The 22,731-nt window shown below is 45.3% G+C and overlaps 1 protein-coding gene across 4 annotated transcripts in view; it reads right to left on the minus strand.

Moving 5' to 3' along the window:
• Positions 1-22,731, minus strand: part of LOC123773323 (adenylate cyclase type 2) — a 76,345-nt gene that overhangs the window by 16,813 nt on the left and 36,801 nt on the right. For 2 of the 4 annotated variants that reach the window (XM_045766943.2, XM_045766944.2), the window contains exons 2-10: positions 9,500-9,794; positions 8,988-9,125; positions 6,468-6,698; positions 4,772-4,942; positions 3,758-3,883; positions 3,030-3,175; positions 2,326-2,470; positions 506-642; positions 191-340 (exon numbers count right to left, since the gene is read on the minus strand). In XM_045766943.2, the coding sequence (XP_045622899.1) occupies positions 191-340; positions 506-642; positions 2,326-2,470; positions 3,030-3,175; positions 3,758-3,883; positions 4,772-4,942; positions 6,468-6,698; positions 8,988-9,125; positions 9,500-9,794 (1,539 nt within the window). Of the gene's footprint in view, positions 1-190; positions 341-505; positions 643-2,325; positions 2,471-3,029; positions 3,176-3,757; positions 3,884-4,771; positions 4,943-6,467; positions 6,699-8,987; positions 9,126-9,499; positions 9,795-16,727; positions 16,826-16,881; positions 17,315-22,731 lie in introns of those variants that run through there. The other 2 variants (XM_045766942.2, XM_045766945.2) reach the window with 2 other exon arrangements.

Genomic DNA, 22,731 nt, shown 5'->3' on the forward strand with positions numbered 1-22,731 from the left:
ACCCCCTCCAACACTCACCAGGACCCCCCTCCTACACTCACCAGGAACCCCCTCCTCCAACACTCACCAGGACACCACCCTCCAACACTCACCAGGACACCCTCCTCCAACACTCACCAGGACACCCTCCTCCAACACTGACCAGGAACCCTCTCCTCCAACACTGACCAGGACCTCCTCCTACACTCACCCTGCCACGCCCGTCTGCTCCATGTGGTTGGCGATGGTGACGTTATTGCTCCAGACATCAAACTGCCACTTGCGAACACCAATGAGACCAGACAGCACGCTGCCACTGTGGATCCCAATCCTCATGTCCACATTCACCTGCCTCTCCTCCCTGTGGGATAGTCACAGCTTGCGGTTACGAGGGATAGTCACAGCTTGGGGTTAAATGACAATCAAGATGACGCAGCGAGAATTCATCGCCCGCCTGCGTCTGTAATGCGAGGATTTAGTGATCTCGTTGTATCTTAGTATGGAGTAATAATGGTGGTGGTGTTACCTGACGGCGCGGATAATGTGGATCATCTCGAGGCCGACCTTGACGCAGTTGTTGGCGTGGTCCTTCGTGTACTCCGGCACACCAGACACGCAGTAGTAGCAGTCACCCAAGATCTTGATCCTTAGGCAAGCGTTAGTCTGAAAATAGTCTCCTAGTTACTGGCTGCCTGAAGGGGAAGGGTGAGGGAGGAGGGGGGGGGGCTGTGTGAGGGAAAGGACGGGGAAAGGAAGGAGGCATGAGTGAGGAGGGGAATCAAGAGAGAGGGAGGGGGGGGGGGATGAGCCATGAAGGGAAAAAGAGAGGGGGAGTGGAACTATGAGGAGAAAGCGTCAAGCCATTACGACTATATAGCACTTGGAAAGGGTCAGGATAAGGATTTGAGATGGGGCGGGGGGAAGGAAAGGTGTCCAACCACTTGGACGGTCGGGGATTGAACGCCGAACTGCATGAAGCGAGCCCGTCGCTCTACCGTCCAGCCCAAGTGGTTGGGCAATGAGGGGGAGGAGTAGGAGCAGATGAATCAGGTAGTAATAGAGGGCTGCGGGTGATGGATTGGGTGAGAGGGCTGAGGGTGACGGATTGGGTGAGAGGGCTGAGGGTGACGGATTGGGTGAGAGGGCTGAGGGTGACGGATTGGGTGACGAACGGAGAAACAGGATAAACAGACAAAGTAAATGAATCAAACGGAGCACCAGAGACAGACACAGACACGAGATCAACAACAATAAACCACACGTGTAATCCTCAGTTAACAAGTGAAAAATGAAACAGAGCCTCAAAACCTAGCTAACCCCAGACCTAAAGTACAGCTAAACCCCATAAGCAAGACACTAAAAATACTTTACATCTGACCTCCAAAAGTAAACCAGATCTAGCTCTTTGTACGCAGTACCTGTTGTATTATTTTGGTAGAGATGCGTCCTTTCATCCTGCGAGGTCCTTGTGAGCGAGATCAAAGTTTTTTTATTATTTTCTACCACAGACATGGCCACACATTTACAATGCTAAACAGTATATATTTTATATTATATATATATATATATATATATATTATATATATATTATATATATATACATTTTCTTCTGTCCTCCATGGACAGGGTTAGCGGTCTATTAAACATATAGTTCAGTGTTTTATTGATCAATCAACCACAGAAAGTGATTGTAGTGCTTATAAAATACTAAACTAACCTACATACATAAATACACAGATTTACGTCTGCCCTACATAAACAGTGTTCGATGTGTCTTTTTACATAATGTCATTAATGTGCGTTTACAAAAGGTGAAATACAATTCTGACCAGTTCCACATATCCTGCATACGCATACATACATACACACATACATATATACACATACATGTGTGTAAATCACAAAAATAAACGTGATTAAAAATGTGACAGTGTCAGATCACGGAGGAAAATTGAAACAGGAATTTCCTTAAGTACTTTCGTATATTAATACATCTTCAGAAGGAGTGAATTTTTCGTATATTAATACATCTTCAGAATACTCCTTCTGAAGATGTATTAATATACGAAAGTACTTAAGGAAATTCCTGTTTCAATTTTCCTCCGTGGTCTGACACTGTCACACACACACATACATATACACATATCAAAGTGGACGGCTGAAAAAGCAATGAGGTGGAGGACCGGAGCTATGAACACATGGGTGAACAACTGGTTAGGAGAACCCACATAGCGAAAGGAGGCACCCCACTGATCATCATGGTAGACAACCATAGAGCGTCTCCAAAGGTCGTGGAGCTGCCTTAACTATATAACTATAGCGTTGGGACAGGACCGGAGTACCTACCTCGGCAGCGTCGTCGAACTTGCCGAAGAGGTCGTTGAGCATCTCGACGAGCTGGCCGACGCTGAGCTTGGTGGTCAGCGGGGTAAAGTTGACGATGTCTGCGTACAGAATCGATACCATCTCGTGTCGGTTGATGTACAGGTTTCTGCGGTAGGGAGGGAGAACCTGTCGTGTGTATGACGTTTGCGTGCCATCTGTATTTGCCTTATTGTACTCTTATGTGAGCAACGAGCCACAGCTCTTAGGTCCCGCCTCTCAACCTTCAGTCAACTGCTGTGCAGGTATCTAATCTATTAGGCTATATTTACATTTGAAGTTGTGGATGGAATCTGCCTTCACCACTTCATTTCTCAGTGCATTACATTTGTACATTATTCTTACCCCTGAATAATATTCATTTGGTTACTTAGTTTCATCTTTTCTTCCCTTATGCATGTACCACTGGTACTAAATAAGAATATTTAGAGAGAATTCTACATGGTAATCATGTCTCCCCCTAACGCTTAGCTTCCAGTGACATAAGCCTTATTCCTTTAGTTTTTCTTTTAGCTCACATCTCTCTGCTAAAGTGTGGAAACTAAACGTAAAAACAACAAAACTATCGACTACAATATCTTGTATATTATATAGAGAAAGAAACGCTAGACACACTCAGATCGAGGTTAAAGCATTTGAAAGCTTAATTGAGAGGTTGGTGTACTCACGGGAAGGGGTTCTTCTTGGAGATGGGGTTGGCGTGATACAGGGTCTGCTCGATCATGTTGCGGAAGTCCGACTTGACCTTTTGCATGATGTTCTTGGGCAGAACACTCAGCAGCAGCCCGTCCTCCTGTTCCTTCTCCGCGTCCAGCTGTCGAGGCCACAGAGAGAAAGCATGGTGGGTTTTGGTATGGTGGGGCCGGTCAGGGCGATAGTGGGTGTGGTACAATTAATTAATCTGTAGGGCTACATACAGGAAGACCTTAGCTTTTATAATGCAGTAATATCTTTAGCCTTACTTAATAAGGAATACAAATCTGCCTCTTTTTCATTAATACTGGTAAAGTATTAATCAGCTCAAAGATGTGTAGAACTTGATATGGATCAGTGAAAATGAAACAAATGAAAAGATTATGGGAAGACAAATTAAAAGATTATGGGAAGACAAGAAGTATTGAACAGGGCAGCATTTTAAGCTGATAGAACACCATTGGTCATATATTAGGCACGAGTGTAACTTTGTTATGAAAAGGTAGAGAAAGCGATCATGGAGATGCTCAGTGTTTCATGATTCTTGCCTGCTTCCTGTCTATCAGCGATAGTATATATTCTACTATTCCATGTAGATATTTAAAACTTACTTGCACCTAATTAAACTCAATGTACAGCAACAAATCCTCGATATTAAAGAAGCAAGCAAGATATAAAGAGAAGCTTGCCACATACACAGTACCTTAAACTTGGACTCGAGATTACCGCGCATGTCAAGAAACGCTCTCCTGAAGGCCACCTCGCTCATGAAGCTCCAGTACACCCCAACCAGGTTGACGCACAACAGTACACTCGCCTCTACACACATCTGTCAACACACGAGTCTTACGTTAGCACAGTGTCTCGCTGCACACACACACACACAACAACAATACACAGAGATTAGATGATTAACAAGGATCAAATAAGACCAAGGTCTTAAGGTCTTTCTTCCTGACCAGTAAAGGCTACTGAGGCTGTGACTCCACATTCGAGGTCCAAAGGTGGACCTCGACCATGAACCTACAAATATGACTAAAAATTAACAAGTGCGCACACACTCACCTGGTCCCTTACACTTTATGCCAAGTTCTAATAGGCAACTTATCCAAGTATTTTCTTTCTCTGTTTAAAATCATTATTAGTATTTGGATTTCCATCATGTGGTTCCTGGTTTTGCCATCATGGTTTTTCTGCTTTAGCTTTACACATGATTTTAGCATACGAAACATAATGCAAATGTCAGCTTGGAAGACAACACAGTAATTTGTAAAGGCCATAAGACACCTAAGAACGTTAAACGCGATACAACATAATTCTTGGGGGCGAAGCAGATCATAAAGTTATAACAGACATCAGTATACAAAAATTGCAAAATACTAAAGAATACGTTAATACAAGTATAAATACAAAAATATAATAGATAAGTTCAAAGAATGGCGATTCAAAATCCATGGAGAAAAATTGAATTAAGTTTGTTGACGTATATTACTCCCACTTGGCGGGTGCTACAGTCTTCCCGGTTGAGTAAGTTCTTTATAAAATTACTGTCTCCCTCTTCAGGAGGGAGTTGGTGACACGTCAAGAGCTATTACTGGGAGCCGGTCAGGATAAAGCAACATTTTTTACCTTGGTGAGGATATTGTGATTCACGGTGGTACTGGAGCCGCTGATGGTGAATTAGCCGAGGGTGAGAAGGAAGAGAGCCACGACTTACCTTGGTGAGGACGTGGTAAGAGTCGCTGTCATTGTTGGAGCCGCTGATGGTAAAGTAGCCGAGGGCGAGGTACCCGGCGGAGAGGAAGAGAGCCATGAGTATGGTCTGGTACTTGCGAGGGATAGGCAGGAACACGTACACCACCAGCAGCACGTACACCATGTTCCCGAACTGACCACACACCAAATGCCTCATTAGTTGGAAGCTGCCTACTGTGTGTGTGTGTGTGAAAGTGTAGTTACAGGGGATAGAAATATGTTTGCATCTCGGTTTTAATTCCCTCTTTGACAGAATATATTAAAATTTCCCTGTGACATACAGCTACTCCTCCCCCCTCCTTTTCGTCTAATCTGTCTATTAGTGTGAAATAGTCTGAATCCCTTAATTTGATATTCAGCTAATAGTTCCCTGTTTTCACAATTCATTCCACGTTTCGGTTACTGCAATAATATTTAGTTTCTATGCAGACAAGAGCAATTAAATCGTCAATTTTGTTTCTAAGACTCCTGTTAATTGTGTAATACACACCTTAATGTTATTGTTATGTTAAGGCCCGGTCTCCATCCCTTTTCCTTTTACCCAAACTTTTGTTCCCTCCTTTTCCCAAATCCATTCTGATATCACTATCATTTAACAGTTTAAACCCAAACAAACCACCTTCAACCACAGATTCCAACAAATTGACAGACGACTCCAACCCGAGCATACAATAGCATTCCTTTCATATAAATGTTCCCAGTTATTAATGAAAATACTATATTTGTCGAGTCTGCAATTGACTGCAAGTGCTCTAGGCAGCCGTTCATTTCCAACTCCCTATCTTGGAAGAATGCCACACATGATCGGAATCCCTCCCTTGCTTCTACATAATTGTATGGCTGTCTTAAGCTTCTGTATTAGTGCCTCGCTTCTAACTCTTCCTCCGCCACTAATACACAAGGTTAAGATTAGGGGGTATACATATTTCTGGCAATACGGTGCTGATACCTGTGAAAAAGATAAGGCATGTAAGTTATGTTACATGTTATGTCGTAACATAGTTACGTAAGTTATGTCGACTATGTAGCTTGTGAGGGCATGTAGCGCGCAGGTATAATTGAGAGAATTCTTACGAGCTTCAAACATTTTGCCTCAAGAATGTAATACTAAAATTCCTTTAATACATTTTGTAATATATACTATATGACAAAATATTACATTAATATAAATGTAATGTAAAATGTAATTATTATATATGTGTACAGTATAGATCTATAAGCCCCTTTGAGGGACCTGTAATAGTGGGTAGAAACAGCCTAAGCCACTCTATCCTTTTGCAATGAATCTTGCAATGTCAATAAACTTACTTGAACCTGATGCATTTACCTGGACATTGCTCGCCTCATCTTTCTAATGATTTGTACCTAATTGTTGCCCATTGGTATAGCTCACTCGGTACAACAAGTAATCAATGGACCAACACGGGTGCAGACAAGACAGGAACAAAATATGGTCCTGTACGACGAAAGGACTACACAAGACCAACTCGGGTCATGTACTGGGCCCAGACAGATGCCACACGAGGACCACAAAGGAACAATAACAGAAACAACACTACAACCAGAACACTAACTAGACATCCTGGAAGAGAACGGACACAACCCAGACAAAAGACGCGACGAAACTAAGCCCCCGAACACTAAACTGACCAACCAACCTTGACAGCCTTGTGGTCGCCGCCGGTGACGTCGTTGTAGTGGAAGTAGAGGGTGAGGATGATGTCTGTGGTGAAAAGTGTGAGCACCATTAAGCCAGACATGACTATGTGCAGCCTGGGGAACTCTCGGAAGGTGTTCTCGTTGTACATGTACATCAAAACTGCTACACACACAGCCAGGGTGGCCGCGTGGCCCGTCACCTCGGGTATCATTTGGTCCTCTGTTGCATGCTGTAGCGGTGAGTCAAAATCAAGTACATCAACTATACAAGTTAACATTTTTAATCTACAGCTGTCCAGAAAAAACTTTAACCTTAGTGCAGACAATGAGTCACAATAACGTGGCTGAAGAAATAATGACCAAACCACAACTCAGAAGATGGAGAAACGACAACGTTTTGGTTCATCCTGGACCATTATCAAGTCGTGTGGACATCAAGTCGATAATGGCCCATGACGGACCGAAACGTCATCGTTTCTCCATCTTCTGAGTTGTGGTTTGAAAATCATCTTTAACCTTAGTGAAGGCACTTTCAAACTACAACGTTATATGATTACTAATTGAGAAATCATTTGGTAATTGATAAGTAATTTTGAGTAATCTCAAAATCAATGAAAACTCGAGTCACCTGATGGCAAGCGCAGTGGCCCATTTTAATGTTGTAAACCTTTTCTTTTATTTTTAGAAGGTGCAGGAGTAGAACCCTTCCGATTGTGTTTAGATTTAGAACTCTCTCCTTATCGGGTTACACAGAACACAGTCCGCCTGTCATTTTACATCCAAGTTCTCAATTATTGGCAAGTGCTTGGGAATGACTACCAGCCTCTGTATGATGTCCTACGTTATCTAGTGTATATTTAATGTAATTCTTCAACCGAGTCACACAGCTAAGTGTTTCCTTTTCTTCATGGCCACAATAAATGACTTGCAAGACTCCAGACATTTGTAAAAATATATAAGACGCTAGTGAAGACATTACATGCTACAAGTGCTCCAGGAGTTCAACAGGCCCTTGCTGTAAAATTGATTTGTCCAACGAGTCTGTGCCGCTTTATCGGCCGAAGGCAAAAATACGCAAATACTGCCAGAGTTCATCACTTCTCATCACCCCTCTACTCAAACTGCCGTCCTCTCGAAGTGTGTGTCCTGGCATGTGCCTGACGCCTCGTGGTCACTCTGTTAACCCTCCTGTGTGCTTCAGTTGAGCGATGTTGCGGCGGTGTCTCCAGCATCACCTGTATCAGTCTAGTACGGCCAGAGGGAAGGCGATAACCAGGTTCACATGGTGGGTGAGTGTGCGTGGGGAGGGTAAACTTTCCCTGAGGCGAACACGCCAAGTGATCAGTCTACCTTCTGCCACGGATCTCGTCGATCACGACGGATCACCAAAGTATGTTGAATAAATAATTGAGTTAGAAAGGGATCAATAATCACAAGAATTTATGAGCAAGACGTTTGGTCTACATCTTCGGCTCATAACCAAGAAACCTGGCTTTAATCCTAGAGCTGGATAGAAACGGTTGGGCACGTTTGATTTTATCTAATGCCCCTGTTCACCTATAAGTAAAATGAGTACCCGGGAGTTAGGTAACTGATGTGGGTTCCCCTCCCTGCAGAAGGTCAGTGGTTGACCTATGGAGGCGGGGACAGGCTTCCTATTCCCAACACAGGGAATAAAGTTTGATAACTCACTTTTTCAGTTTGCCATTTATTTACGTTCTACAGTAATGGATGTTAACCATATCCCCCCGTGTTCTGCGTTGATGATCACGCACTGAGAACGTTGAGGTCCTCGGCCTCCCAGAACTGCAGCTCCTCCCGGGTAACTGTGCTTCATCTCCATTACGACACTTATTTGTACAAATCAACTATTTCAGTGGATTTTGATATATAAATTGATGCCGAGATCAAAATGCCACACTGGACATGTATTTTAGCATGTATTATATTATATATATTACGAGAACATATGATAATATTGAAATGTTAGGCTAATATTGCATACGAGGAGGCAAAATTTAAATGAAAACTGTTCATTTGTCAGTACAGTTTTAATTATTGAACATTGATAATTTCTGACCTGATAATTTCTAATCATCACCAAGGGCATGAATACGTCAGGACTCCATAAACAACACAAGGTTATAATCACTGAACATCCAGAGCGCTAAACAAGTGACTACTTAATACCAATGACGGCAAGCAATTATCCAGAACCTATAATAACAAATTATTAACTATCCACCATAAATCATTTAACCACTTAACTTATTTAGACCTTTTTTGTACAAAATGTTTCCATATCTAAGCATGAGTTATGAGAATTGTCCTGAGTTATGAGGAGGGTTGATCCTAGTTATAACGTAACGAGGGCTGATCTGAGTTATGACAGGGGTTGACCTGAGTTTTGTGAAGGGCTGACCTAAGTTATGACAGAGTGTTGACCTGGGTTATGAGGGGGGGCTGACCCGAGTTATAATGGGGGAGGGGGATTGACCTGAGTTATGAGGGAAGCTGACCTGAGTTGTGAGGAGGGCGATGATGTCCACGCAGGAGAGGAAGAGTTGGAGGAAGAGGTAGACGATGAGCATGGCGTGGTGGAGGCGGAACTGGTACTGCTCGAAGAGGTCCTCCAGGTCCTTGATCCGGAACCTCTCCTGAGGACGAGACAAGTCAGTTAGTTTATACTGACCAGAGGTAGTGTCGGTCCCTGTGGTAGTGTTGGTGTATACTGACCCCTGAGGTAGTGTCGGTGTATACTGACCCCTGTGGTAGTGTTGGTGTATACTGACCCCTGAGGTAGTGTTGGTGTATACTGACCCCTGAGGTAGTGTCGGTCCCTGTGGTAGTGTTGGTGTATACTGACCCTGAGGTAGTGTCGGTGTATACTGACTCTGAGGTAGTGTCGGTGTATACTGACCCCTGTGGTAGTGTTGGTGTATACTGACCCCTGAGGTAGTGTCGGTGTATACTGACTCTGAGGTAGTGTCGGTGTATACTGACCCCTGTGGTAGTGTCGGTGTATACTGACCCTGAGGTAGCGCCATGACCAGTTACGGTCGTCAGTGAGGGCAGTGAGCGGCTCTCTAATGAAAGCGGAGGCGGTGGACTGACGCCGCTGCTGTATGGAGGAGAGAGAGTTCCGGGCCATTATCTCGAAGCGCTCGGCGTTGTGAGAGTCCTCGGAGCTCCGGGGGGAGGGATCGTAGTGTTCGCAGATCAGACTCCCTCGCCCATTCGGCACCACCCCTTCGGGGCCTCCAACACCTCTCTCCTCCTCCTCCTCCTCCAAGGACAGGTCTCCAGCCTCGGCGTTCACAAACACTCTGAAAGAAACACGTATCGTTACAAGGAAGTCATGTTCTGAGGAGAGAGAATGGGAAGGCGAGACTTATGGTCGAGCTTCCTTGAGAAATGATATGAAATGATAACATAGAACAAGTATGAGTATACAATATGTGAGACTAGGTGAGGCATCCGCCGTTCAAGGGGAAGGGGGGTTGAAGAATAAGGGTAACATTCACTAAACGGGCTCTCCCGGGGGTGTCCCCAAGAATACCAATTTGTTAAGTGTGCGTCGCGAACTATACTGCCATCAACAGGTTACATCCTCACTACACAGTTTCATTCATTGTACATCTTGACTACACACGAAATCCCTACCATAGTAGACACTCTCGGAGCACCCAACGCCGGTGGTGTCTGGAGCACAGTCTTTTGTAAACAGAAGATGGCGATCGCGTCACTGCAGTCAAAGTTTCTGAGAATATAATCATCGCAAAACCAGGGTCCAGGAGCTGGAACCCCGAATAGCCTATATTGCGAATGAGGAATCATTATTGAACAAAAAGGTAATTTTTGCTGAACAATTGTATACACTGGAGATAGCACAATATAATTGAGTCTTTTATCCTAGGAGCGAGTACTCTGAAACCTAACATGGAATAAGTAATTAACTATTATGGCAACATTTGGCTGGGTAGCATTACGTTGAACATTTACGGCAGTCTCGCATGGAACAATAGGAGCTGCCTCGCATGGAACAATAGGACCTGCCTCGCATGGAATAACAGGACCTGCCTCGCATGGAACAACAGGACCTGCCTCGCATGGAACAACAGGACCTGCCTCGCATGGAACAACAGGACCTGCCTCGCATGGAACAACAGGACCTGCCTCGCATGGAACAACAGGACCTGCCTCGCATGGAACAACAGGACCTGCCTCGCATGGAACAACAGGACCTGCCTCGCATGGAACAACAGGACCTGCCTCGCATGGAACAACAGGACCTGCCTCGCATGGAACAACAGGACCTACCTCGCATGGAACAACAGGACCTGCCTCGCATGGCCGTGACGAGGATTCGAACCTGCGTCCGGATGCATCCAACAGTAAAATATCTGGTTGTTAGAACTATTTGGCGGGGTCGTATTCCGGCGAACATGGAATTAAGAATTTGACCGAAACGCTACGCGTACTAGTGGCTGTACAAGAATGCAACAACTCTTGTATATATAAATACAAATAAATAAATGAATAAATAAATAAATAAAAAATATCAAGCCAAGGAAACAAAGGTGCCGATTTTTTTTTTTTTTTTTTTTTTTTTGCAGTGGTAGACGGTTGGAACAAGTTAAGGGAGAAGGTGATAGAGGCCTAAGTGGTGGGAAGACGAAACACCACGTGCGTAGCTCTCATCCTGTAACAACACTTAGGGATGCGCACACACACACACAATTATCCTAACTACAAATAACTTTCTGTTCTGAGAGGTGTAAAGTCTATTGAGAACTATTTTGAGAACTGAAGTCTAATGAGAACTGACGCCTTGGGGTGTAAAATTGTGTACATGGAAGAACATCTCAACTGTCCCCCTTGACAACCCTAAGCTTCTCCTGAAGCCAACAAATATGACGCAGTATCACCCAGTAGCCTAGCTGAACATGCACACTCAAACCCAAGTCTCTGGAGATGGCATGCCTCGAGTCTTATCTCTGAAATATATTTAAAAAAATCTGGGGAATATGCATCTGTAATCGTTTCTATCAAACAAGTATATCAATAAGCGATAACGATACATCTACATTTATTTCAGTTCTCATTATTTACGTTTATCATTCGTTCTCATCCCCCGACAGACCACTGGAACATTATATAACAGTGCAGAGTTACAAACTCGATAAGATTTCAAATAAAATTAAACAGAGCAGTTGTTAAACACATTGGGCATAATCTTACTGAAGCGAACATACGGATTATAAATACTCATACTCCACCTAAGTAATACAGAAACAAGAAACACGTATCACTTCCTTAGTGGGCCAGCCAGAGGCTTAGGGCCTGAGCAGGAAAAACAAAACATTATTCCCTCACTGCCCCTTCCTGTGAGCAAGTGTTTTATGAGATATGCAGTTGTGAACCACCTGGAGCAGGTTCCCACAGTCCTGCTTCCAAACCCGAGCCTGGAGCCAGGCTTCTCTTGTGATAACCTGATCTAAAAGGCTGTTAATCACATCCTGCGTGAACCACAGCAGGACGAGTATTTACAATTTGTATTGCAGGCGACGAGTCACAATAACGTGGAGGAAGAATGTTGACCAGACCACATTCTAGAAGGTGAAGGGACGACGACGTTTCGGTCCGTCCTGGACCATTCTCAAGTCGACAGTCGACTTGACAATAGTCCAGGACGGACCGAAACGTCGTCGTCCCTTCACCTTCTAGTGTGTGGTCTCGGTCAACAATCTACCATTTGTATTATTTGTGCCTGCAGGATCGAGCTGTTAGCTTTTAGACGGCTAGCCAGCCTTTCTAACCATCGGTTGTCTAATGTACCGACTCCCGACCCATTTTCCTGTATTTCCTGAGTTAGAGCATGTCTAACTCTTAGGTACCTATTGACTGCTCGGTGAAGAGCATCAGGTGAAAGAAACTTGCCCATTTGTCCTCTGCCTAACCAGGAATCGAATCCGGGCTTATAATAACTACGCTGTCCGCTCGGCTGCGAGGTACCTGTGTTTAGTTGTTTTAGATTCACCTACTCTGAACAAAAAGTTCCAAGTTAGCACCCAACCCACTATGGGCTAGTGGTGAAGCCCATAGTGGGCGTACCTGGCACAGGAGCGGGGCTGTAACCGAGTCGAACCTGTGTGTACCGCTGCCTCTACACCCTGCAACGTTGGGGAGGGAGTTTGCTTCCACTGTTTTTTTTAACTTAAACTAGTCCAAGCATTCAGTCAATACTCCCGCGATGAATTTATATCTCCGAATTGTCTGGCCACTCATTTCGCCCGCTTGTATCTTCGTATCCCAAACACGTTATCCTTATTTACTTTATAAATTTAGTTCCCTCAGACAGCCTTCAAAATAATTTTATGTCTGTCACAATTCTAGTGGCATATTTCTGAACTTAGAATTCATTTCCTGCTGCAAAAGGTGTGGTCTTCACGCAGGCGCAGCGTACTAGAATTTTGGCTGGCGTAGGCTATGTTCGGAGTCCTAAACGCCCTCTTGAATTATTTTTTTAACGACCCGTCTACAAAGCGGAACTATTCCTGAATAATACTAAATTATTAATTTATAATAATAAATACTACTACTACTCAATAATAATAATATTAAATTACATTTTAAGAGTATTCTTCCGCAATATTTTGGCCTGTGTGCGAAGCCTAAGATTAATAGAAAGCGAAATTAAGTATAAGATTGCGTTCAACGTGTAAAATAACCTGCGTGCAACATTATAGCTAATATGTGACAATGGGGGGTGAAGAATATTATTTATTGCCAAGATGATTCTCTGGCAAAAATTCATCAGATTTCAAAAATAATATACATTAACTTTTTCTGATAAGCGAGGCTTCTTCACTGACGAGTCGAGTGAAGCCTTCAAAGATGCTTTGTCTTGAAAACCTTTTTATACATCATAATTCAGGAATTATTATGCCTTGTTATTCAGGAAAGCGTAAGTAGCTTAATAAAAAAAGAAAGTTAATCTTATGTATATAGAAAATATCGAGTTTGTTTTCTTTTCACATGGAATGATCAGCAAGCAAACATGGTAATCAGTGACCTATGGGAATATAGCTTCTAATTTTGTATTTAAATATAAATTTAACAATATATATTGAATTTTATTTTGTTTGTTTTTTGTCTACAGATCCCACTTCCCTGTCCTGATATCCCAGTTCCCTGTCCTCATATCCCGGCAACACTCCTGGCCCTAGGCCGTGCTCGGGGAGTTAACTCCCGAAACCCTTTCCAGGTTAGTTCCCTGTCCTCACATCCCATCGAAGTACTATATTGTCATACTGGTAACGCTTTCTCCTCATAATTAACCCACCTTGTACTTCGTAATTCCTTCCATAGTGTATTAAGAGACAGAAAATAGGTGCTTGCGTTGATTCATGGTGCTTGACCTCGTGGGTGTCTCCAGGTGATAGACACACTCAAAATGATATCTCAACTAAGGGGATCATGGCCAAGATATATCATAGTAGATAATCTGCCGTTTTAGCAAAAGTTCAGATACCGACACAAGGGTTTGGGTCGTTGAGGCATCTCTCAAACAATGCAAGAGAAAGAATTTTTGTGCATTACACCAGATAAAAGCGTAATCTTGCGCGACCTACTTCTCATTATATGCGAAGTACATGCTCAAGCATACCAAAGCTTCAGCGTGACCTACTTTCATCATCTTTACCCGATTTACAAGTATTTATCAAACGTAGGTACCAAAACCTGGAAGATTGTCTAACTTCGTCCGTGGCCCTTATATCTTGATTTTGTTCATATCAAAACGTACTAGATATTAATGAAAAAAAATCTTTGGAGGGACGGTGGGATCGAACCAGCATCCTGGGTCATCTGCGATACTCGCCGGACCCATGGACCACGATAATGCTTAAAACTTGCACAACCTGGAGTCTGACCGAACTCACTAGGACCCTGGAGGCACCGAGCTGGTAGCCAATCCAACTTATATGTAACCCGCACACACTCTGGTGTAGATTATGAAGTTCTCCACCAAACTCCCGTCCGCCCTGCTACAAAGATTTTACCATGAATATAGACAGACATTATTCAGGATGAAAATACGAGAGCAAAAAGATATAAGACGACCGATGTCAAATGTATCGCATTCATCAAAGATTTTATCGAGAGTCAAGTGACTCCGAGGGATATTGGGAGAGCAAGATCTCCGATCGAGCTGAAAATCAGGACATTCTTCAAAGAGATGCGTGACTGTAAGCGGGACAATGTATTACGGACAATAAGGCGCAGGTCTTTGGTCCATTAAGTGGACCCGGAGTTAATCGTGAGTAACACACAGCCTAGCCGGAGCCACTTCCTGCCAGATACGGTGGTAAGAGGACGGGCACGGAGGTGCCCCACATTTGATAGTGGGTACTGCAGCGTGAATGATAGGGGGGGGGATTCAAGAAAGCACTAAACCACGATGACTATATAGTGTTTGGAAGGGATAAGAACATAAGCTGTGATGTCACGACGGAGTTAAGGAACTGTGCCCAAACACTTAGACCATTAGGGATGGAACCCTAAGAGTTCGATCCTGCAAACCCTGCAAAAAGCAAGACCGACTCTCTACCGAAAAGTCATGTGGGAAATAGTGGAATTGATAGAATAGTCATGAGAGCGGCATGATGTTCCAGCCTGGGTCCCGCGGGGTGTCAGTATAAGGAGCCATCACAAGTCTAATATCTGTGAAAGACTCCAATGTTTGCCAATGAGACTCGGAACAGTAATGAAAATGGGTCCCGTAAGACTGGTCCCAGAGCTGAGAGGTAAAGTTACGAGAGGCAAAGACAACAATGAAGGAAACTGCAGAAAGCTCTTGGCCCACACGATGTAGCTTCTATTTATATCCAAGGCCTCCCTGGTCGGAGATCGGGCCGCGGGGTCGTTGATCCTCGGAACCTCCACAAGGTAGCCACCCAAGTGACCAGAGGAAAGAAGAATGCAGGAGAGACATTATCACGACATGCAAAATACTCAAGGAAAATTATCAGGCAGAAAAGGACGGGCAATTTGACATGGATGACACATGAACAAGAGGACACAGGCAGAATACATACACATACAGCACACTTTAGGCTCAAACTACTGACCTTCCCCAGGATGCAAGCTCACAACAGTTGGCTAACTCCCGGGCACCTATTTACTACAAGGTGAACAGTGGCACCAGGCGAAAGGAAACGTATCCAAAGATTTATGTACAGCCCGGAATTCGAACCCGAGATTCCTACTGTGATCCGGGAACGAACACAACTGTACTACCGTATGAAGTAATCTTAAAGCTAAACAAAACAACTATTTGAAATAATAACAATTCTGCAGACACTGACGAAGGCAAAGCCTCGTGTTTGGAAGAGGCTGTGAGCGCTTATCAAAGACAACAACATTGATTGAGAGCAGAGTTCCCAGATGAGATAACGAGAGCAGAGGTGACCCCGATGCCAGCGGCAGTCTTCCTCACCTTGACTCACATTGTTGGGCTCCAGGCACGTCCACACCCTGTAGCCCACACCCTCGCTAACCACGAGGGTGCGCGCCACCCTCGCTAACCACGAGGGGGCGCGCCACCCTCGCTAACCACGAGGGGTGCGCGCCACCCTCGCTAACCACGAGGGTGCGCGCCACCCTCGCTAACGACGAGGGTGCGCGCCACCCTCGCTAACGACGAGGGTGCGCGCCACCCTCGCTAACGACGAGGGTGCGCGCCACCCTCGCTAACCACGAGGGTGCGCGCCACCCTCGCTAACCACGAGGGTGCGCGCCACCCTCGCTAACCACGAGGGTGTGCCCCACCCTCGCTAACCACGAGGGTGCGCGCCACCCTCGCTAACCACGAGGGTGTCGCACCTTCATTTTTTTGTTTAAAAAGCATATAATATTTACAATAAAAACTCAAGGAAACATAATCACTTAAACACTAGAAGCAAAACAACCCGAGAAACAAAGTTACTCGGGTTTAAAAGATCAATATTATACAACAGTACACAACCAGTAACTAAATCAACATATTCCAAACACACTTGGTACAAAATATGGAACATTCCATACATGGGTGACAAACATACACGGGACAATAAAAGTAGGTAGCATACAGTATCGCAAAGTACAATCCATAGTAAGTCATAACACGTAACATACAAGAATTAAACCACACAATAATGACAATCACGAAAGCAGTAAACCGAGGCACCTGAACCAAACGCCCACACACACACACTAACCAGGTGACCCCAGCCTTGTGAAGGAAGAGTTGTCAGGCGGCCTCAGGGGAAGCAAGGTTCCAGTAGAGTCCCCTGGCACAACTGCGCACGCAATGTCATATTATCAAGAAGTGAGGCACTACTTATAGACTTGTACGACAGCAACGAGACTTACCTGTAACGTGTATAGGAAGTGCAGATAGTGGCCTCATTGTCCCACGGTTGGGGATAGTAGCTGATGTCATGGACCCTGCCCAGGCACTTACTGTGCCCGGCCACCTTCGCCTCCACCTGCACCGTCGGCGTCATCAGGCCAGATGACGGCCACTCTCCACACTCTCACAGTTCCCTCATGTGGTTTTCACATAACTTCTCACTAATCACCTATTTTCTTTGAATATTGTTAATCTGAGAACTTCTGTTCATGTTTTATTTTTTTCCAGTTCTCTAATTATACCACAATGTTGTTGTGATAGATGCCTGTAGACGCGTATTTCCAATACTGGGGCAGGAGTGGGTGAGGGGTGGCGCGGGGGACCAGTGGCTGACCTGACCACTGCTGCCGGGGGGTCACGCTACCTAAACTTCCTGTGGCACAGAAGACTCGCACGTTATGGGAGCTATATGGTGACGGACGGACGGAGTGTGTGGGGGGTGAGAGTGAGTGTGTGGGGGTGAGAGTGAGTGTGTGGGGGGGAGGTGAGTGTGGGGGGGGGACGTGAGTGTGTGTGTGTGGGGGGAGGTGAGTGTGTGTGGGGGGTGAGTGTGTGGGGGGGGGGAGGTGAGTGTGGGGGGGGGACGTGAGTGTGTGTGTGTGGGGGGACGTGAGTGTGTGTGTGTGGGGGGAGGTGAGTGTGTGTGGGGGGTGAGTGTGTGGGGGGGGGAGGTGAGTGTGTGGGGGGGGAGGTGAGTGTGTGGGGGGTGAGAGTGAGTGTGTGGGGGGTGAGAGTGAGTGTGTGGGGGGGGGAGGTGAGTGTGTGGGGGGGACGTGAGTGTGTGTGTGTGGGGGGAGGTGAGTGTGTGTGGGGGGGTGAGTGTGTGGGGGGGTGAGTGTGTGGGGGGGGTGAGTGTGTGGGGGGGGTGAGTGTGTGGGGGTGTAACACTGTAAAAGTGTTTGAGTTAGTTTATTTAAAATATATATAGAGTACATGAGTCACAGACAAGGATCTGAGAGGCGCCAGTTGTCTGCCTGAGATCTCACACCTCTAACCGTTAACGACCCCAAGTGACCTGAGGTCAGATCATGAGAATTTCACCTTGCTTCCGCTAAGCTTATAATTGTAGTCTGGTAGCCTTCAAACATGCCGACGTTTAAGGAGTGGCTTGGTAGTGCCGGAGGCTATCTACTTGTGGGCGGAGTTAGCTACTAGGTTCCCCAATATAAACTCGGAGAGCTATCCAGCAAGAAAGGATTAAGAGACAGAACAGCAGACGAGAGCAGAGACCTGCTCCCTACCAGGGAGGCTGTCGGCCGGCAGGGGCGAGACAGTCTCTGTCAAGCTACAGACCCCCCCCCCCCCCTCTCTATTCAACTTAGACTCAGTACTCGGTGAGTGAACATTAAGGTGACTTGGTCGTGTTTACATATGTTGTGTGATGATCAGGGGCAGTCAAGTTGTAGGGTTCTCGAATTCTTGGATGATGACTCACTTTGCATATTAAACTGGAACATTTTAATTGAATTGCTTAAGTTATGATATTTATCATGAAAAATATAATTGTTGAATTTATTATTTAAATGGTCTTTCACTGTGTCCCTAGAGTTGAGTTGAGGTGAGAAAGCCTCGGGGATTATTGGTTCCCTGATTTTAATGAGTACATGGTACAGAGGGAACATACTAATAATGAACTCATGATAACATCTTTTGAGAATTTTGTGATACAGGCAAGTTCCATTCCTTGTCTTGTATGTAATGATCATGAATGGATGGTGGCAGCATTTCGTCTTCTACTATCTACACTTTCTACTTCTACTATCTACTCTTCTACTTCTACCTATCTACACCTCTCCCTCCACCCCCTCTCTAAACTCTCACTTTCAACTAATGACCCTCCTCACTCCTCCCACCTCTCTCCCTCTCACCCCAAACCCTCACTAATTACTTCACTATTCATTTCTTTCCTTTCGCTTTCTCTTATACGTTTGTGGCAATGATTATGTATTCTAGAGTTCTCTCTAGAGTTTCGGGTAACTGATCAAGTGACGGCGCCTTGTAGTCTTAGCACCTAGGTAGTCAATTACCTAGGTTACAAGGTGTTGAACGAGAGAGGTTGCCTTAGGAACTCTGGAGGGTGCTCTAGAATAGTTAGCTAACTGGGGACGGGATAACGGACTAGAGAGAGCTGTTTCCCCCGGCCTCGTTAGTTAACTGGGGGGTGGAATAATGGACAAGATAGAGCTATTTCCCCCTCCCCCCGTTACAATGATGGCAGCGGTGTTGAACAATGTTTAAGGTATTGGTGTTCTTTTAACATTGTTCAGTCCCACGTGTCTTTTTGCCGCTCAGGCGCTATCAGGGAGATCTTGACAGGTGTTTTACTTTCGCGATTTAGCGAGTTTTCAGGTTAGGAGATTGTGATTCTCTGGTGTTGTGTTTAGTGATTTTGTGAGTTTTGTGAAGTTCAGGGAATGTTCACCAGAACTTGCGTGTGTAGTGATTAATGTTAGTGATAAGATTTGGTGATTTTGGAACTTAGCGGTGTTGGTAGTGCAGGTCAGCTGAGTGTGACAGGTGACCTCGCATGTCCCACGGGGACACCCAGCCACCGCTGGTCTCCAGGTCAGTGGGGAGTGGCAGGTGTAGTTCTTAAGTAGTTTAAGTGTGGTTCTGCTCAGATTATTGCGATCGATTGTTTTACTCCATTTGAACGCAATAACCCGAGGTGTACTGGTATTGTACAGCATGCTAGTGTGGACTAGTGTGTCAGTAGACTTCACGTTGGGGACGCTCGACGTTAGATAGTCTGGTCACAGGGGTGGCAAAAGTTGGGAGTTGTTGACCGGCGGAGAAGCTAGGAAAACACTCTGGGTCACGTAGGTGGCTGTAGGTTAAGGGTGGGAGTAATGGTTAATTATGTACTTAAGATTAGGAACGGTACAGTTAAGTTTAGGCTAGTGTTTTGTCTATTAGTTTTGATTTTTTTTTGTGACAAGTTAAAAGTAGTGATGACCTTATTCTCTCTTCTCTAACTTTACTCTGTTACTGTTTTATGTTCCACCAAGTCAATATCATTCAGAGTTAATTGAATTATTAAAAATTGAAGTGTAGTTGTTGCCAGGAGGAGAGCGTTATGATATGACTGTGTAACCCTATACAAACTACAGGGTCACACAAATATCTTGGGAGCACGATATTGTCGCCTTTCTGTTCATCCACAGGTGGGAGCCAGAAGAGAGGAGAGACGCACATACAAAAGAGGGAGACGGCTGCTATGTACCACACTCAGGGGCGTTTATCACCACCACCACGACCAGCCCACTACCTGGAGGTCATGGCTCCACCACCACCACCACCCCAGGGGACCCCAAGATGCAGCCCTCTCGGTCGGTCAACATTGGTCTACCCAGTGGACCCCAGGACGGACGGACCCCAGGGGACCCCAAGACTTACGGACCCCAGTGGACCCCAGGTCGTTCTGCAGACGACCCCAGACGACCCAGTAATGATGGAAGAGGAGCAACAACGACTCCAGTCTGTCCCACCAACATCGGTCTACCCAGGATGGACCCCAGGACGGACAGACCCCCAATGGACCCCAGGTCGCTTGTCTAAGACCCATGGGAGGAGGAAGAGAGAAGAAAGAAGAGAGAAGAAAGAAGAGAGAAGAAGGAAGAGAGAAGAAAGAAGAGAGAAGAAAGAAGATAAGACAAGCTGAGTGAGACACGATACCTAGTGTCCCTTGCTGGTGTCAGCATCATTGCATGGAGCGTAATTGCAAGACAGGATCGTTTGCCTTAACTGGCCGCCCCTCCTACAAGCATGTTGCTCTGTTGAGTGATTCTTCCTGTGTCATGCGGACTTGATGTGGCTGTCAGAAGTAGCTCTCTGAAGGAGGCGTGCTGGAGCAACAGGGAGGAAGAAGAGTAGGATGGGATTTCTACTGTTGGCAACTATATGAAGGTCTCGAAACTTGTAGTCCCTATAGCTGTGAAGAACCCCAATATACGTCTCTCATGGTGACTGACGTAGGGCCAATTACAGATCAGCTGGGACAACCGAATTCCACGGTCCTGTGCTCAGTTCAAGTAGTAACGGCTTTCGGGTTGACCAAGTGTTGTTGTGCGTTAACGACGGAGAAGCGACGGAGGCAGTTGTGTTGAAGAAATGTGGTACAGGATTATCTACAAGACCAAGCAGTGACGTCGCCCAGCCAGAGACAATGGACGTCTGTCTACATATTTCATTTTTTAGAGTAGGATGATGTATATTTGTTTAGCTAGGATGTATTCTTTTCGTTAATAAAGTTGTCGCACACGGCTAGCTTGCTTTAGCAGTGTTGCAAAAACTTTATTTTCGGGGAGAAGGGGAGATGTAACACTGTAAAAGTGTTTGAGTTAGTTTATTTAAAATATATATAGAGTACATGAGTCACAGACAAGGATCTGAGAGGCGCCAGTTGTCTGCCTGAGATCTCACACCTCTAACCGTTAACGACCCCAAGTGACCTGAGGTCAGATCATGAGAATTTCACCTTGCTTCCGCTAAGCTTATAATTGTAGTCTGGTAGCCTTCAAACATGCCGACGTTTAAGGAGTGGCTTGGTAGTGCCGGAGGCTATCTACTTGTGGGCGGAGTTAGCTACTAGGTTCCCCAATATAAACTCGGAGAGCTATCCAGCAAGAAAGGATTAAGAGACAGAACAGCAGACGAGAGCAGAGACCTGCTCCCTACCAGGGAGGCTGTCGGCCGGCAGGGGCGAGACAGTCTCTGTCAAGCTACAGACCCCCCCCCCCCCCCTCTCTATTCAACTTAGACTCAGTACTCGGTGAGTGAACATTAAGGTGACTTGGTCGTGTTTACATATGTTGTGTGATGATCAGGGGCAGTCAAGTTGTAGGGTTCTCGAATTCTTGGATGATGACTCACTTTGCATATTAAACTGGAACATTTTAATTGAATTGCTTAAGTTATGATATTTATCATGAAAAATATAATTGTTGAATTTATTATTTAAATGGTCTTTCACTGTGTCCCTAGAGTTGAGTTGAGGTGAGAAAGCCTCGGGGATTATTGGTTCCCTGATTTTAATGAGTACATGGTACAGAGGGAACATACTAATAATGAACTCATGATAACATCTTTTGAGAATTTTGTGATACAGGCAAGTTCCATTCCTTGTCTTGTATGTAATGATCATGAATGGATGGTGGCAGCATTTCGTCTTCTACTATCTACACTTTCTACTTCTACTATCTACTCTTCTACTTCTACCTATCTACACCTCTCCCTCCACCCCCTCTCTAAACTCTCACTTTCAACTAATGACCCTCCTCACTCCTCCCACCTCTCTCCCTCTCACCCCAAACCCTCACTAATTACTTCACTATTCATTTCTTTCCTTTCGCTTTCTCTTATACGTTTGTGGCAATGATTATGTATTCTAGAGTTCTCTCTAGAGTTTCGGGTAACTGATCAAGTGACGGCGCCTTGTAGTCTTAGCACCTAGGTAGTCAATTACCTAGGTTACAAGGTGTTGAACGAGAGAGGTTGCCTTAGGAACTCTGGAGGGTGCTCTAGAATAGTTAGCTAACTGGGGACGGGATAACGGACTAGAGAGAGCTGTTTCCCCCGGCCTCGTTAGTTAACTGGGGGGTGGAATAATGGACAAGATAGAGCTATTTCCCCCTCCCCCCGTTACAGGGGGGGTGAGTGTGTGGGGGGGGTGAGTGTGTGGGGGGGGTGAGTGTGTGGGGGGGGGGTGAGTGTGTGGGGGGGGGGTGAGTGTGTGGGGGGGGGTGAGTGTGTGGGGGGGGGGGGTGAGTGTGTGGGGGGGGGGGGTGAGTGTGTGGGGGGGGTGAGTGTGT

The sequence above is a fragment of the Procambarus clarkii genome, chromosome 89 (assembly GCF_040958095.1).
Source record: "Procambarus clarkii isolate CNS0578487 chromosome 89, FALCON_Pclarkii_2.0, whole genome shotgun sequence".
Lineage (NCBI taxonomy): Eukaryota > Metazoa > Arthropoda > Malacostraca > Decapoda > Cambaridae > Procambarus > Procambarus clarkii.